Here is a 13940-nt window from a genome sequence, read left to right on the forward strand (position 1 = left end):
GAGCTTTTTCTTTTCATAATTTTCATGAATTGTGAAATCATGAAAGACAAGCCTTTTCTTTTTCACTTAGAGAAGTACCTTTAACATTTTTTGTAAAGTTGGTCTGGTGGTGATGAACTGTCTTAGCTTTTGCTTGTCTGTAAAGCTTTTGATGTCTCCACCAGATCTGAATAAAAGCCTTGCCAGTATTAGTTGTATTTTTTCCCTTCATCACTTTAACCATATCATGCCACTTCCTTCTGGCCTGCAGGGTTTCTGCTGACAGCCTTTGGGAGCTCCCTTGTAATTTAACTGCTTTTTCCCTTGCTGCTTTTACTATTCTCTCTTTGTCTTTAACTTTTCCCATTTTAATGGCAATGTGTTTCTGTGTAGTCTTCTTTGGGTTGATCTGGTTTGGGACTCTGCTTCCTGGACCTGGATGTTGCTTTCCTTTCCCAGGTAAGTTCCCTATCTCCACTTCGCTTAGTTCTTGTATTTTATCCTGTGCCTTCATTTGGAATATATTCCTCTGTTGTCTCATTTTGTCTAATTTGCATTTTTATCTCTGTGTATTTGGTAGGTTTGTTAGAGTCCCAACCAGGATAAACCCTAGGAGAAACACACCAAGACACATTTAATCAAACTAACAAAAGCTAAATACAAAGAAAAAATATTAAAAGCAACAAGAGAAAAGCAAAAAAATAACATAAAAAGGAATCTCCATAAGACTGTCAGCTGCTTTTTCAGCAGAAAATCTCCAGACCAGAAGGGAGTGGCAGGATATATTTAAAGTGATAAAAGGGGAAAACCTACAACCAAGGTTACTTTACCCAGCAAGGATCTCATTCAGATTGGATCAAGAAAAGCTTTACAGACAAGCAAACCTAAGAGAATTCAGCACCACCAAATCAGCCTTACAACAAATGGACATGAGTCTGAGTGAACTCTGGGAGTTGGTGATGGACAGGGAGGCCTGGCGTGCTGCAATTCATGGGGTGGCAAAGAGTCAGACACGACTGAGCGACTGAACTGAACTGAACTGATCCTTCTCAAACTCTTCCAAAAAATTGCAAAGGGAGGAACACTCCCAAACTCATTCTATGAGGCCAAAGACCAGGGGAAAAAAAAAAGGCAATTACAGGCCAATATCACTGATGAATATAAATGCAAAAATTTTCAACAAAATACTAGCAAATAGAATCCAACAACACATTAAAAGAATTGTATGCCATGATCAAGAGGGGTTTATCCCATGGATGCAAAGATTCTTCAATATACACAATAATGTGTAACACCATATTAACAAATTGAAAGATAAAACTATATTATAGTCTCAACATACAGAAAAAGCTTTCAACAAAATTCAGCACACATTTATGGTAAACTAGAAAACGGGTGTAGAAGGAAACTACTTCAACATAATAAAGGCCATATGTGACAAACCCATAGTAAACATTATTCTCATGGTGAAAAACTGAAAGCATTTCCTCTAAGATCAGGAACAAGACAAGGATGATCACTCTTGAAACTGTAATTCAACCTAGCTTTGGAAGTCCTAGCCATGGCAATCAGAGAAGAAAAAGAAATAAAAATTCAGATTGGAAAAGAAGAAGAAAAACTCTTTGTTTGCGAACATGATACTACCTTAAGATACCATCAGAAAAATTACTAGACCTAATCAATGAATTTAGTGAAGTTGCAGTATAGAAAATTAATACACGGAAATCCCTTGCAATCCTAAACACTAACAAGGAAAAATCAGAAAGAAGTTTAAAAGTCAATCCCACTCACTATTGCAAGAAAAAGAATAAAATACCTAGGAATAAATGTACCTAAGGAGACAAAAGACCTATATGCAGAAAACTAAGACACTGATGAAAGAAATCAAAGAGGATGTAAACGGAAAGAATATATCATGTTCTTGGATTGTAAGAATCAGTATTGTGAGAATTACTATACTACCCAAAGTAATCTACAGTATCAATGAAATCCCTATCAAATTACCAATGGTATTTTCCACAGAACTAGAACAAAAAATTTTACAATTTGTATGGAATCAGAAAGATCCCAAATAGCCAAAGCAATCTTGAGAAAGAAAAATGGAGCTGGAGGAATCTACAGTTCTGACCTCAGACTACAGTACAAAGCTGTAGTCACCAAGACAGCATGGTACTGGCACTAAAACAGAAATATAGTTCCATGGGACAAGATAGAAAGCCCAGAGAAAAACCTACACGTCTATGGGCACTTTATCTTTGACAGAGAAGAGAGTAGAGAAAAGACAGCCTCTTCAATAAGTGGTGCTAGAAAAACTGGCCAGCTCATGTAAAAGAATAAAAATAGAACACTTCCTAACATCATACACAAATATAAAATAGATTAAATACCTAAATTTAAGGCCAGAAACTATAAAACTCTTACAACAAAACATAGGCAGAACACTCTTGATGTAAATCATAGTTAGATCCTCTTTGACCTACCTCCTAGAGTAATGGAAATAAAAACAAACAAATGGGACCTAATTAAACTTGAAAAGTTTGCACAGCAAAGGAAACTATAAGCAAGATGAGAAAACAACTCTCAGAATGGGAGAAAAGAATTGCAAATGAAGCAAGTGACAAAGGATTATCTCTAAAATATATGAGCAGCTCATGAAGCTCAATATCAGAAAAACAACCAAATCAAAAAATGGGTGGAGGAGCTAACAGACGTTTCTCCAAAGAAGACACACAGATGGCCAACAAAGACATGAAAAGATGTTCAATATCACTCATTATTAGAGAAATACAAATCAAAACTACAATGAGGTATTACATCACACAGATCAAAATGGCCATCATCAAAAAATCTACAAACCAATCAAGAATAAATAAATATTTTAAAAATCTACAAACAGTAAAGACTGGAGAAGATGTGGAGAAAAGGGAACCCTCTTGCACTGTTAGTGGGAATGTAAATGATACAACCACCATGGAGAACAGTATGGAGACTCCATTAAAAACAAGGAATAAAATTACCTTTGACATGGAAATCCCATTACTGGGCATATACCCTGAGAAAACCATAATACAAAAAGGACTCATGTATCCCATGGGACTTCCCTGGTGGCATAGTGGATAAGAATTCACCTGCCAATGCAGGGCACATGGGCTCAGTCACTGGTCGGGGACGATTCCACATGCTGTGGAACAACTGAGCCCATGCACCAGAACCCACAGGTGACAACTGCTGAGCTCACGTGCTGCAACTACTGAAGCCTGCATGCCTAGAATCTGTGTTCCACAACAAGAAAAGCCACCACAGTGAGAAGCCCATGAACCACAACACAGCAGCCCCCATTTGCCTCAACTAGAGAAAACCTGCACAAATTAACAAAGACCCAGCACTGCCGAAAATAAATAAATTACAAAAAGACACATGTACCACAATACTCACTGCAGCACTATTTACAGTAGCCAGGACATGAGAGCAACCTAGATGTCCATCAACAGATGAATGGATAAAGGAGTTGTGGTGCATATACACAATGGAATATTGCTCAACTGTAAAAAGGTATGAATTTGAGTTAGTTGAACTGAGGTAGGTGAACCTAGAGCCTATTATACAGAGTGAAGCAAGTCAGAAAGAGAAAAACAAATATCATATATTAACTCATATATGGGTTTTAGAAAAATGGTACTGATGAATCTATTTTCAGGGCAGGAATAGAGACACAGAACGGACTTGTAGACATAGCAGGGGAAGAAGAGGGTGACACAATTAAGAGAGTATCATTGAAATACATACATAACCATATGTAAAATAGCTAGCTAGTGGGCAGTTCCTGTATAACAAGGAGACCAGCCTGTGATGACCTAGAAGGGTGGGATGGGGGTAGGCTTGGAAGGGGGGCTCAAAAGGGAGGGGATATATGTATACTCATGGCTGATTCATGGGCTTCCCAGGTGGTGCTAGTGGTGAAGAATCCACCTGCCAATGTAGGAGACATAAGAAATGCAGGTTTGATCCCTAGGTCAGGAAGATCCCCTGGAGGAGGGTATGGCAGCCCACTCCAATATTCTTGCCTGGAGAATCCCAAGGACAGAGAAGCCTGGCAGGCTGCAGTCCGTAGGGTCCCACAGAGTTGCACACAACTGAAGTGACTTAGCACACATGCACACACACGACTGATTTATGCTGTTATACAACAGAAACCAACACAACATTGTAAAGCAATTATCCTCCAATTTAAAAAGACGCAGATACCGTAATTCTCATCGCAGCACTATTTACAATAGCCAGGACATGAAAACAACCTAAATGTCCGTCAACAGATGAATAGATAAAGAAAATGTGATAGATACGTATATATATGTATACATATATGCACACATATATATGTGTGTAATTGAATATTACTCAGCCATATAGAGGAATGAAATTGCATCATTTGTAGAGATGTAGATGGACCTAGCGGAGAAGGCAATGGCACCCCACTCCAGTACTCTTGCCTGGAAAATCCCATGGATGGAGGAGCCTGGAAGGCTGCAGTCCATGTGGTCGCTGAGGGCCGGACATGACTGAGCGACTCCATTTTCACTTTTCACTTTCATGCATTGGAGAAGGAAATGGCAACCCACTCCAGTGTTCTTGCCTGGAGAATCCCAGGGACAGGGCATCCTGGTGGGCTGCCGTCTATGGAGTCGCACAGAGTTGGACACGACTGAAGTGACTCAGCAGCAGCAGCAGCAGATGGACCTAGAATGTGTTATATAGAGTGAAGTAAGTCATAAAGAGAAAAACATATATTGTATATTAACATATATATGTGGTATTTAGACGGAGAAGGCGATGGCACCCCACTCCAGTACTCTTGCCTGGAAAATCCTAGGGACGGGGGAGCCTGTTGGGCTGCTGTCTATGGGGTCGCACAGAGTTGGGCACAACTGAAGCAACTTAGCAACATCAGCAGCAGTGGTATCTAGAAAAATGGTACAAATGAACCTGTTTGCAAGGCAAGAATAGAGATGCAGACATAGAGAAGGGACATGTGGACACGGGTGGGAGGGGAGGGTGGGATGAATTGGAGATTAGGATTGACATATAAACACTACCACATATAAAATAGATGACTAGTGGGAGCCTGCTGTATAGTACAGGGAGCTCACTCGGTGTTCTGTGATGACCTAGATAGGTGGGATATGAGGGTGGGAGGGAGGTCTAAGAGGGAGAGGATATATGTATACATATATATAGCTTATTAACTTCATTGTACAGCAGAAATTAACACAACATTGTAAAGCAATTATACTGCAATTTAAAAAAGAATAAGTGTAAAACGCTTAGCACAGTGCCTGTTGATATTATAGAAATTTAATAAATGTATTATGGAGAAATTAGATATCAGTTCTCTCCAAAATTGATCTATAAATTTATTGCAATACCAATAAAAATACTAGCAGGCTTTTTCATAAAATATGACAAGCCAATTCTAAAACCTATATGGAAATGAAAAGCCAAAATACTTTGAAAAATAATGTTTAATTAATTTTGCTTTACAGTAATTACATCATTTAAAGGCTTATTGTAAAGCCATAGTAATCAAAACTGTGGTATTGGCATAAAGAGGGACAATTAGATCAATGGAGCAAAATAGATTCACACATAGGATTTTTGGCAAGGCAATTCAATGAAGAAGAGTAATCTTTACAAGAAATAAATCTTTGCAAGAAATATTTTCAACAATTGGATATGCAAAAAATTAAATCTCTTGCTTTACCTCACTACCACTTACAAAAAATAACCCAAAATGGAGTGCAGAACTTCTTCAGGAGATCTTCCCAACCAGGGGTCGAGCCAGGATCCCCTGGCAATGCAGGCAGGATTCTTTATTATCTGAGCCACCAGGGAAGCCCATAGATAATCGCTAAAACTACAAAATTTCTTGGAGAAAATTTTAGTGACCTTGAGTTTGGCAGAGATTCTTAAACATAACACACACACACACAAAAACACACACTGTAAAGGAAAAAAATTAATAAATTGGACTTTTTCAAAACAACTTTCAATCTTCAAAAAACATCATTAGTTTTCAACTTGGCACGTAAGGAGTTTGAAAGTCATCGTTGCTGACCTCAAGAAAAAAAATGTGAACAAACTGAAAATCAACAACTATTCTCAGATCCAGCAGAGTTTCGAGATCACAACCTCTGCCCACAAAATTAAAGTGACAGGCAGATACAGAGAATCATAATGTATAGGAGCAGTATCTCTAAGGAATTAACACCAGGGCAGGAAAAGCTAAACTGTAATTGATTTGCTAGAGGCTAAGTAAAAACAGTTTGAGAATTACCACCCACCTGCCCCTTCAACGCTACCCCACCAGTTTTCTGAGGTTTATCTCCAGAAACCTTACCAAGTCCTCAGAGAAAAAAAAAAATCCCCTCGTGCTTCTGGCAGGCAGAGGGAAAATGACCATTTTGCACTTGATACTGGTCGAAAAGACGAGAAGCAATGAAAATGGCCATTTTGAAGTATGCTGAGAGCACTCTGTTTGTCTTAAGAAGGCCTGCCCTCCAGAGAAAGTGGTTTACCAGAGCTCGACTGACTTGGGGGAGGGGAAATACCTAACTACAGCCTCCTCTAAGCTACTATCTGGGTGAAGAAAAATACCCAAACCACCGCCCTCTGGCCTTTGTCTCTCCTAACAGAGAAAAAAGCAACTGAAAAGCACTTGTGAAGATCACAATCCAGGATCACAAGCTCATTAAGAGGATGACACTTAATCACAGTACTATAGAACATTCCCCTCTTTCCACACTGTACAACCACGTCAATAGAAATCCTGTTTAATGATGGGGGATACAACTAAAAGAAGTGGGTCTCAGAGGTAATGTAAGAAGGCTCTAAGGAAACCCAAAGGCAACAGGGGAGCCAAAGCCAAGACTCCAGAGGGAATTTTATCCTCTGACATCTACGTCTATGTGTGTGTGTGTGTGCTCAGTTGTGTCTGACTCTTTGTGACCCCATGGACTGTAGCCCGCCAGGCTCCTCTGTCCATGGGATTTCCCAGGCAAGAATACTGAAGTGGGTTGCCATTTCCTTCTCCAGGCGCTCTTCCCCACCCAGGGATCAAACATGAGTCTTTTGCTTCTCCTGCATTAGCAGGCAGATTTTTTACCACTGCGCCATACAGCCTAACCCATAGCTAGATAAACATAAAGCCTCACATAAAAGCCTATTTACTTCAATTCATTTTTACCCAGTACCTTACACTGACCTTCAACAAAAAATTACAAATCATACTCAAAGACAAGAAACACATTTTGAAGAGACAGAGCAAGCATCAGAATAAAACTTGGATATGAGAGAGGTTGAAATTACTAGGTTGAAAAAAATGTTTTTAATTTGATTCATATGCTAAGGATTCCAATGGAAAAAAAGGGTACAACATGCAAGAACAGATATGCAATATAAGCAGAAAAGTAGAAACTAAGAAAGAATCAAGTGGAAATGCTTGGAATCAAAAAATCTGTGACAGAAGCGAAGAATGCTTTTGAACTTATCAATAAACTGTACTAGCCCAGGAAAGAATCCAGAGCTTAAAGATATGTTAGTAGAAATTTCCAAAACTGAAAAGCAAGGAGAAAAAGTAATGGAACAGAAGATCCGAGAATGATGAAGCAGTTTCAAAAGGTGTAGCATGTGTAATTGGAATACCAGAAGAAGAAAGAAGAAATATTGGAAGTAACAATGACTGAGAATTTTCAAAATTAATTTCAGACAACAAATCACAGATATAGGAAGCCTAGAAAACACCAAGTATGATAAATACTTAAAAAAAAAACTAAAAAAACTTACATCAATGTATAGTATATTCAAACTACAGAAATCAAAGGCAAAGAGAAAAGTTGAAAATCCAAAGGGGGAAAACACATTACCAATAGAGGAACCAGGATAAAAAATTACATCAAAATTCTCTTCAGATACCATGTGGGCAAGAAGAGAGTGATGTAAAATATTTAAAGTATTGAAAGAATTAACCTAGAAAAACCACCAACCTAGAATTCTGTATCCAGAAAATTATCATTGAAAAGTGAAGGGGAAAAAAAGACTTTCTCAGGAAAAAAAGAGAGAGGGCTTCCCTGGAGGCTCAGTGGTAAAGAATCTGCCTGCCAATGCAGGAGACACAGCTTCGATCCCTGGTTGGGAAAATCCCATATGCTGTGGAGCAACTAACCAGGTGCACCACAATATTGAGCCTGTGCTCTAAAGCCTGGGAGCAGCAACTACTGAGCCCATGTGCTACAACTGCTGAAGCCTGTGCCCTAGAGCCTGTGCTCCGCAACAAGAGAAGCCGCAGCAATGAAGACCCAGCACAGCCAAAAGTAATTAATAAAATTGTGGGAAACTGTTGCCAGGAGATCTGCCTTGCAGGAAATGTGAAAAACAAATTTTTCAAAGAGAAGCAAATGTATACAGGTCAAAAACTCATATCTGGGATTTCCCTGGGGGTCCAGTGGCTAAGACTCCATGCTCCTAATGCAGGAGGCCAGGTTCGATCCCTGGTCAGGGAACTAGAACCCAGATGCCATAACTAAGAGTTCATATGCTGCAACTAAGACCTGGCACAGCCAAATAAATAAATAAATATAAATATTTTAAAAACTTAGATCTGCAAAAAGAAAGGAAGAGAAGAAATAAAGGTAAATTAAAATATTTGAGTTTTCTTATTTTTAATTGATCTAACATTTTGTTCCAAATAGTAATAGTGATTATAGATTATGGATAAGTGAAGTGAATGACTGCAATGTTATAAAAGATGGAGAGAGCAATCGGGAACACTGTATTATAAGATATTTACTTGCACTATCCATGAACTGGTATAGTGTTAACTTGAAAGAAAACTTAGATTGAATGTAAATGTATATTGCAAACTCAAGGGAAACAAAAATTCTAATTTTTTTCAAAAGTATAGTTGATATGCTAAGTGGGGAGAAGAAGAAGAATACAATATAATATGCTCAGTTAAGACCAGAGAAGGAAGAAAATGTTGGAAGAAAATAACAGGGACAATGAATAGAAAACAGGAGTCTACATAAAACATTAAGATACAGATAGATTAAAAGTAAAGGAATGGAGAAAAATATACCATGCTAACACTAGTCAAAAGAAAGTTGGAATAGTTATATGAAATTCAGACAAAACAGACTTCAGACCAAGAAAAAATATCATGCTTATTGTGAATGAAAACTAGTACAGCTGCTTTGGGAAGACAGCTTGGCAGTTTCTTACAAACTAAACATACATTTGAATCAGTTCTAATGAGGTGGATGAAACTGGAGCCTATTATACAGAGTGAAGTAAGCCAGAAAGAAAAACATCAATACAGTATACTAATGCATATATATGGAATTTAGAAAGATGGTAACAATAACCCTGTATACGAGACAGCAAAAGAGACACTGATGTATAGAACAGTCTTATGGACTCTGTGGGAGAGGGAGAGGGTGGGAAGATTTGGGAGAATGACATTGAAACGTGTATAATACCATGTATGAAACAAGTCGCCAGTCCAGGTTCGATGCACGATACTGGATGCTTGGGGCTGGTGCACTGGGACGACCCAGAGGGATGGTATGGGGAGGGAGGAGGGAGGAGGGTTCAGGATGGGGAACACATGTGTACCTGTGGCGGATTCATTTCAATATTTGGCAAAACCAATACAATATTGTAAAATTTAAAAAAGGAAAAAAACTAAACATAATCATACCATACAATCCAGCAGTCATGTTCTTTGGTATTTTTCCAAATGTTAATGTATGTTACCATAATTTGAAAACTTACATTCATACAAAAACCTGCACACAGATGTTTACAGCAGCTTTATTCATAATTGCCAAAACCTACAAGCAATCAAGAGGTCATTCAATACAGAAATAGATAAACCATGGAACATGCAGACAATGAAATATTATTCAGCAAGAAAAAGAAATGAGCTCTCAAGACATGAAAAGACATGAAGGAAACTTAAATGCATATTGTCTAGTGAAAGAAGACAATCACAAAAGGCTCCATACTGTATGACATTCTGGGGGGAAAGGCAAAACTATGGAGATAGTAAAAAGACCAGTGGTTGCTAGGAGCTTGGAGGAAGGAAGAGAAAGATGAGTATGTGAAACATGGGATTTTTAAAACAGTGAAAATATTTTGTATGATATTGTAATGGATACATTTCATTATACATTTGTCAGAACCCATACAAAGTAAAACACAAAGATTGAGCCCTAATGTGAATTATAGACTTCAGTTAATAATGGGCTTCCCTGGTGGCTCAGATGGTAAAGAATCTGCCTGCAATGTGGGAGACCTGGGTTAATTAATAATAATTTGTCAATACTGACTCATTAGTTACAACGAACATATCACACCAAAGCAAGTTGTTAATAATAGGGGAAACTGGTGGTGGTGAGGGGGTGGGGGGGATTCGTGGGAACTCTGTACCTTCCATTCAATTTTTCTGCAAAACTAAAACTGTTCCTTAAGAAGTCTATTAAAATTTTAAGTGTAGCAGCCATTCTGCCCCTACCCCAACTCCCACCCCAATGAATTTGCTGATTAAAGAAACTAGATCAGTTCAGTTCTATTGCTCAGTCGTGTCTGACTCTTTGTGACCCCATGGACTGCAGATGCCAAGCTTCCCTGTCCATCACCAACTCCCAGAGCCTGCTCAAACTTATGTCCGTCGAGTCAGTGATGCCTTCCAACCATCTCATCCTCTGTTGTCCCCTTCTCCTCCCACCTTCAATCTGTCCCAGCATCAGGGTCTTTTCCAATGAGTCAGTTCTTTGATCAGGTGGCCAAAGTATTGGAGCTTCAGCATCAGTCCTTCCAATGAATATTCAGGACTGATTTCCTTTAGGATTGATAGGTTTGATCTCCTTGCAATCCAAGGGACTGTCAAGAGTCTTCTCTAACAACATAGTTCAAAAGCATTGATTCTTTGGCGTTCAGCTTTCTTTATAGTCCAACTTTCACATCCATACATGACTACCGGAAAAACCATAGCTTTGACTATATGGATCTTTGTTGGCAAAATAGTGTCTCTGCTTTTTTTTTGTTTTTTGTTTTTTTTTTTGGAGTAAATACATTTATTAATACCCATTTTATATAGTTCAATGAAATAACCTATAAATATAAAGGCATTTTTCTTTTGGATATCACCATGGTCCATGTAAATACTCAACAGTCAGAATCACCTGCAGGAAGCACTCAAGTCACACAGTTGGATTTACAGACCTGAATACACACACTTCATGGGACAGTGGCACTTATGCACTCAAGTGGTCCAGTGGCTTTGGAATATATGACAACTGGGCGTGTGGAGTAAAAGTAACGTATAAGTTTAAGTCAATGGAAAGGGTATCAACTTTCAACAAACAACAACCAATTATAAATCAATATCCTAGGTGAAGAAAGTACCACAGTTGACACCTGGTGTCGGGACACTGGAGACGAAGCATGCTCACCGACACGTCGTGGTGCCGTACGCTCTTCAAGCCCCAGGGCAGTCCACCAGTGCCTCCGGGTCATTCAGAGTCAACAACACAGCACTTCTTAAAAGACTCTCACCAGCTGAGAAAAAAGGTATGTGGAGACTGGTATCAAGTTTAAAGAAAAATGAGCTAAATATTTCAATGACATGATGAGTTTTTCTCCTAAGAGGAGGAAGAGATTGTGGGGAAAACAACTTTTTTAATTCCCCCCCTTTTTTTAAAAAAAACAGTGATCAGAATCATTTCTCAAATGTGAGGGAAGGAACCCAGGTATCTGGTATCCAAAACACAGGTGCAAAAATCTTCTTCTGTCTCAAAGTTTGTTCCTCAACACTTCTGAGGGAACGAACGCAGCAGCCACTGTTGGAGACTTGCTCTCGACTTAATGCAGCATAAAATTTTCTCATTTCTTCAGAAACAAATACAGGAATGTCCTTTCTTGCTGCAGTCAGACCATGTGTCTTCCGAGTTAGCAAGCAAATGCGTTTAGAAGGTCTGAGGTGTGCAAGGTCCAAAACTGAAATCTGAGAGGCGGTGTTAGAACTTAAGCGAGGCAGGATTTTTAGAAACTACTCAAATGAAAATCTAAGTGAAGCATATAAAAATTCAGTTCTTTCTATTATTTTCAACTGGTATTTGATGGAGACATCCCCTGGTAAGGACGGGTTAAGGGCTGTTATCTCCAGGTCCAAGATGTCCCAACTACTTAAAGTAGGGCCCCCAAGAGGAGAAAGACACACACTTCTGTGGTCTCTGGAATTCTTTTTTGCCTTTTTTTTTTTTTTAAAGAAATAGTAGCTTCAGTTGCACACCACTGGCTGAAGGTGTTTGCATCCAAATGAGAAACTACCCCTTGTCTCTAGTGGGACAGGCACCAGGTTCCCACAAGTGGCAACTCCTATGTCCTGTAGCACATGGCACCTGACCCTGGAGTGAAGAATAAGCTGGCACAGAGCCCCGATTGCTGGTGTCCAGGCTAGATGGCATTTCGTGGCGTGCCGTTGTGTGTCAACGCTTTCAGGCTGGGGGCACTGGTCTGGTGACTACAGCTCCTGTGAGAAGTCACACCCACCTCAAAAACCTCATGAATAGCTTTTCGGAAACAATGGAAATTATAGTCTATTAAACCTCTTCTTTCAAAACTTTCTTCCCTAAGGATGCAAACCAGTGCCAAAAATTTAGTCACCTCCTTTAAATACAGGACAGCTGTGTTATTCAGCTTGATGATGGCCATGGACTCTTTGTCATAAGCACTTCCACTTCCATCTTCCTTTAGCCCATATATACAAGACACATCAGTTACAACATCAATCATGTCACAGCAAAGTTCATATGACTGCATATCCACAGGAGAACTGTCTGTTGCAATGTAGATTTTGCTGACAACATTGAAGAGAAAAGCTTTTTCAATGCCTGAATTTGATATAAAGATATTTAATAGGTTTTCCAAGGTCGGTAGCTGTGGGATAAGTTTCTGCACCACCTTACTAAAGGCTTCAAATATTGAATGGTCATAGATACTAGTCAAATAAAAGCTAAGGTGGAGTTTTTCTAGCCCAGCATCTGCAAGGTCATCATTGGCCCTTTGATGAATGTCCCTCTGTGTTTCTATTTTGTGATCATCAGACAGACCATCAACTTTGTGAATAAAAACCTCAAAATTCATGTCTGGGTTAACTTTGTAGGCTTTAGAAACAGTAATGTGAAGTCTTGTTAAAGCCTCCATGTAGTCATCCTGTGCATCAATGACATATATCAACGCTCCTGTTCCCCTGAAGATCATCTCGTAGTCAAAAGTTGGGTCAAAAAAGTCCATTTGCCCAGGAAAATCCCATATTTGGAAATTCACAAAGGAGCTATTAGAAATGTCATCTTTGTAAATCTTGTTGGTACTTTCCAAAAAGAGAATCTCATTGGGTGACATTTTATGAAACACCACCTTCTGGATGGAGGACTTGCCGCTGCGCCGGAGGCCCATGAGCAGAATCCTCGGCTTGGAGCTGTCAGCGCCCCCCGGGCCACAGCCTCCTCCGGCCCCCGCCCCAGCCCCGCCGCCCGCGGCTGCCGCCTCCTCTTCCTCCTCCTCCACGCCGTAGCCGAAATCCTTTGGGAACGAATCCGCCGCGCCGTAACTGCCGGCGAGGGGCGTCTCCTCCGCCCCGTACTGCAGGGACATGGTGCTGGAGCCGCCGCCGCCCGCTCCCTGACAGGCCAGGCCAGGCCAAGCCAGGCCGCCGCCTCCCCTGTCTCTGCTTTTTAAAGATTAAAGAGACTAGTGGGGTTCTAAATGGTGGAGCATAGTTTCCCTTACTCTTAGGTATCTAGGAGACAAACTTCTAACCAGAAAAAGGGCCTGACTCTTAACCTTCCAGTCTCCTTAAGATACTTGCTAAATTTGGAAGGAGCATTGGTGGGCGTAGCAGTGGG

General features: G+C 39.8%; 1 protein-coding gene across 1 annotated transcript; it reads right to left on the reverse strand.

Moving 5' to 3' along the window:
- Positions 1 to 12267: 12267 nt before the first annotated feature.
- LOC507930 (ras-related GTP-binding protein C-like) lies at positions 12268 to 13704 on the reverse strand. Its single transcript, XM_059877688.1, has one exon. The coding sequence runs from the start codon at positions 13687 to 13689 to the stop codon at positions 12490 to 12492; it is 1200 nt and encodes a 399-aa protein (XP_059733671.1). The 5' UTR covers positions 13690 to 13704; the 3' UTR covers positions 12268 to 12489.
- Between the last annotated feature and the right edge of the window lie 236 nt (positions 13705 to 13940).

This window comes from Bos taurus, chromosome 2 (assembly GCF_002263795.3).
Source record: "Bos taurus isolate L1 Dominette 01449 registration number 42190680 breed Hereford chromosome 2, ARS-UCD2.0, whole genome shotgun sequence".
Classification (NCBI taxonomy): Eukaryota; Metazoa; Chordata; class Mammalia; order Artiodactyla; family Bovidae; genus Bos; species Bos taurus.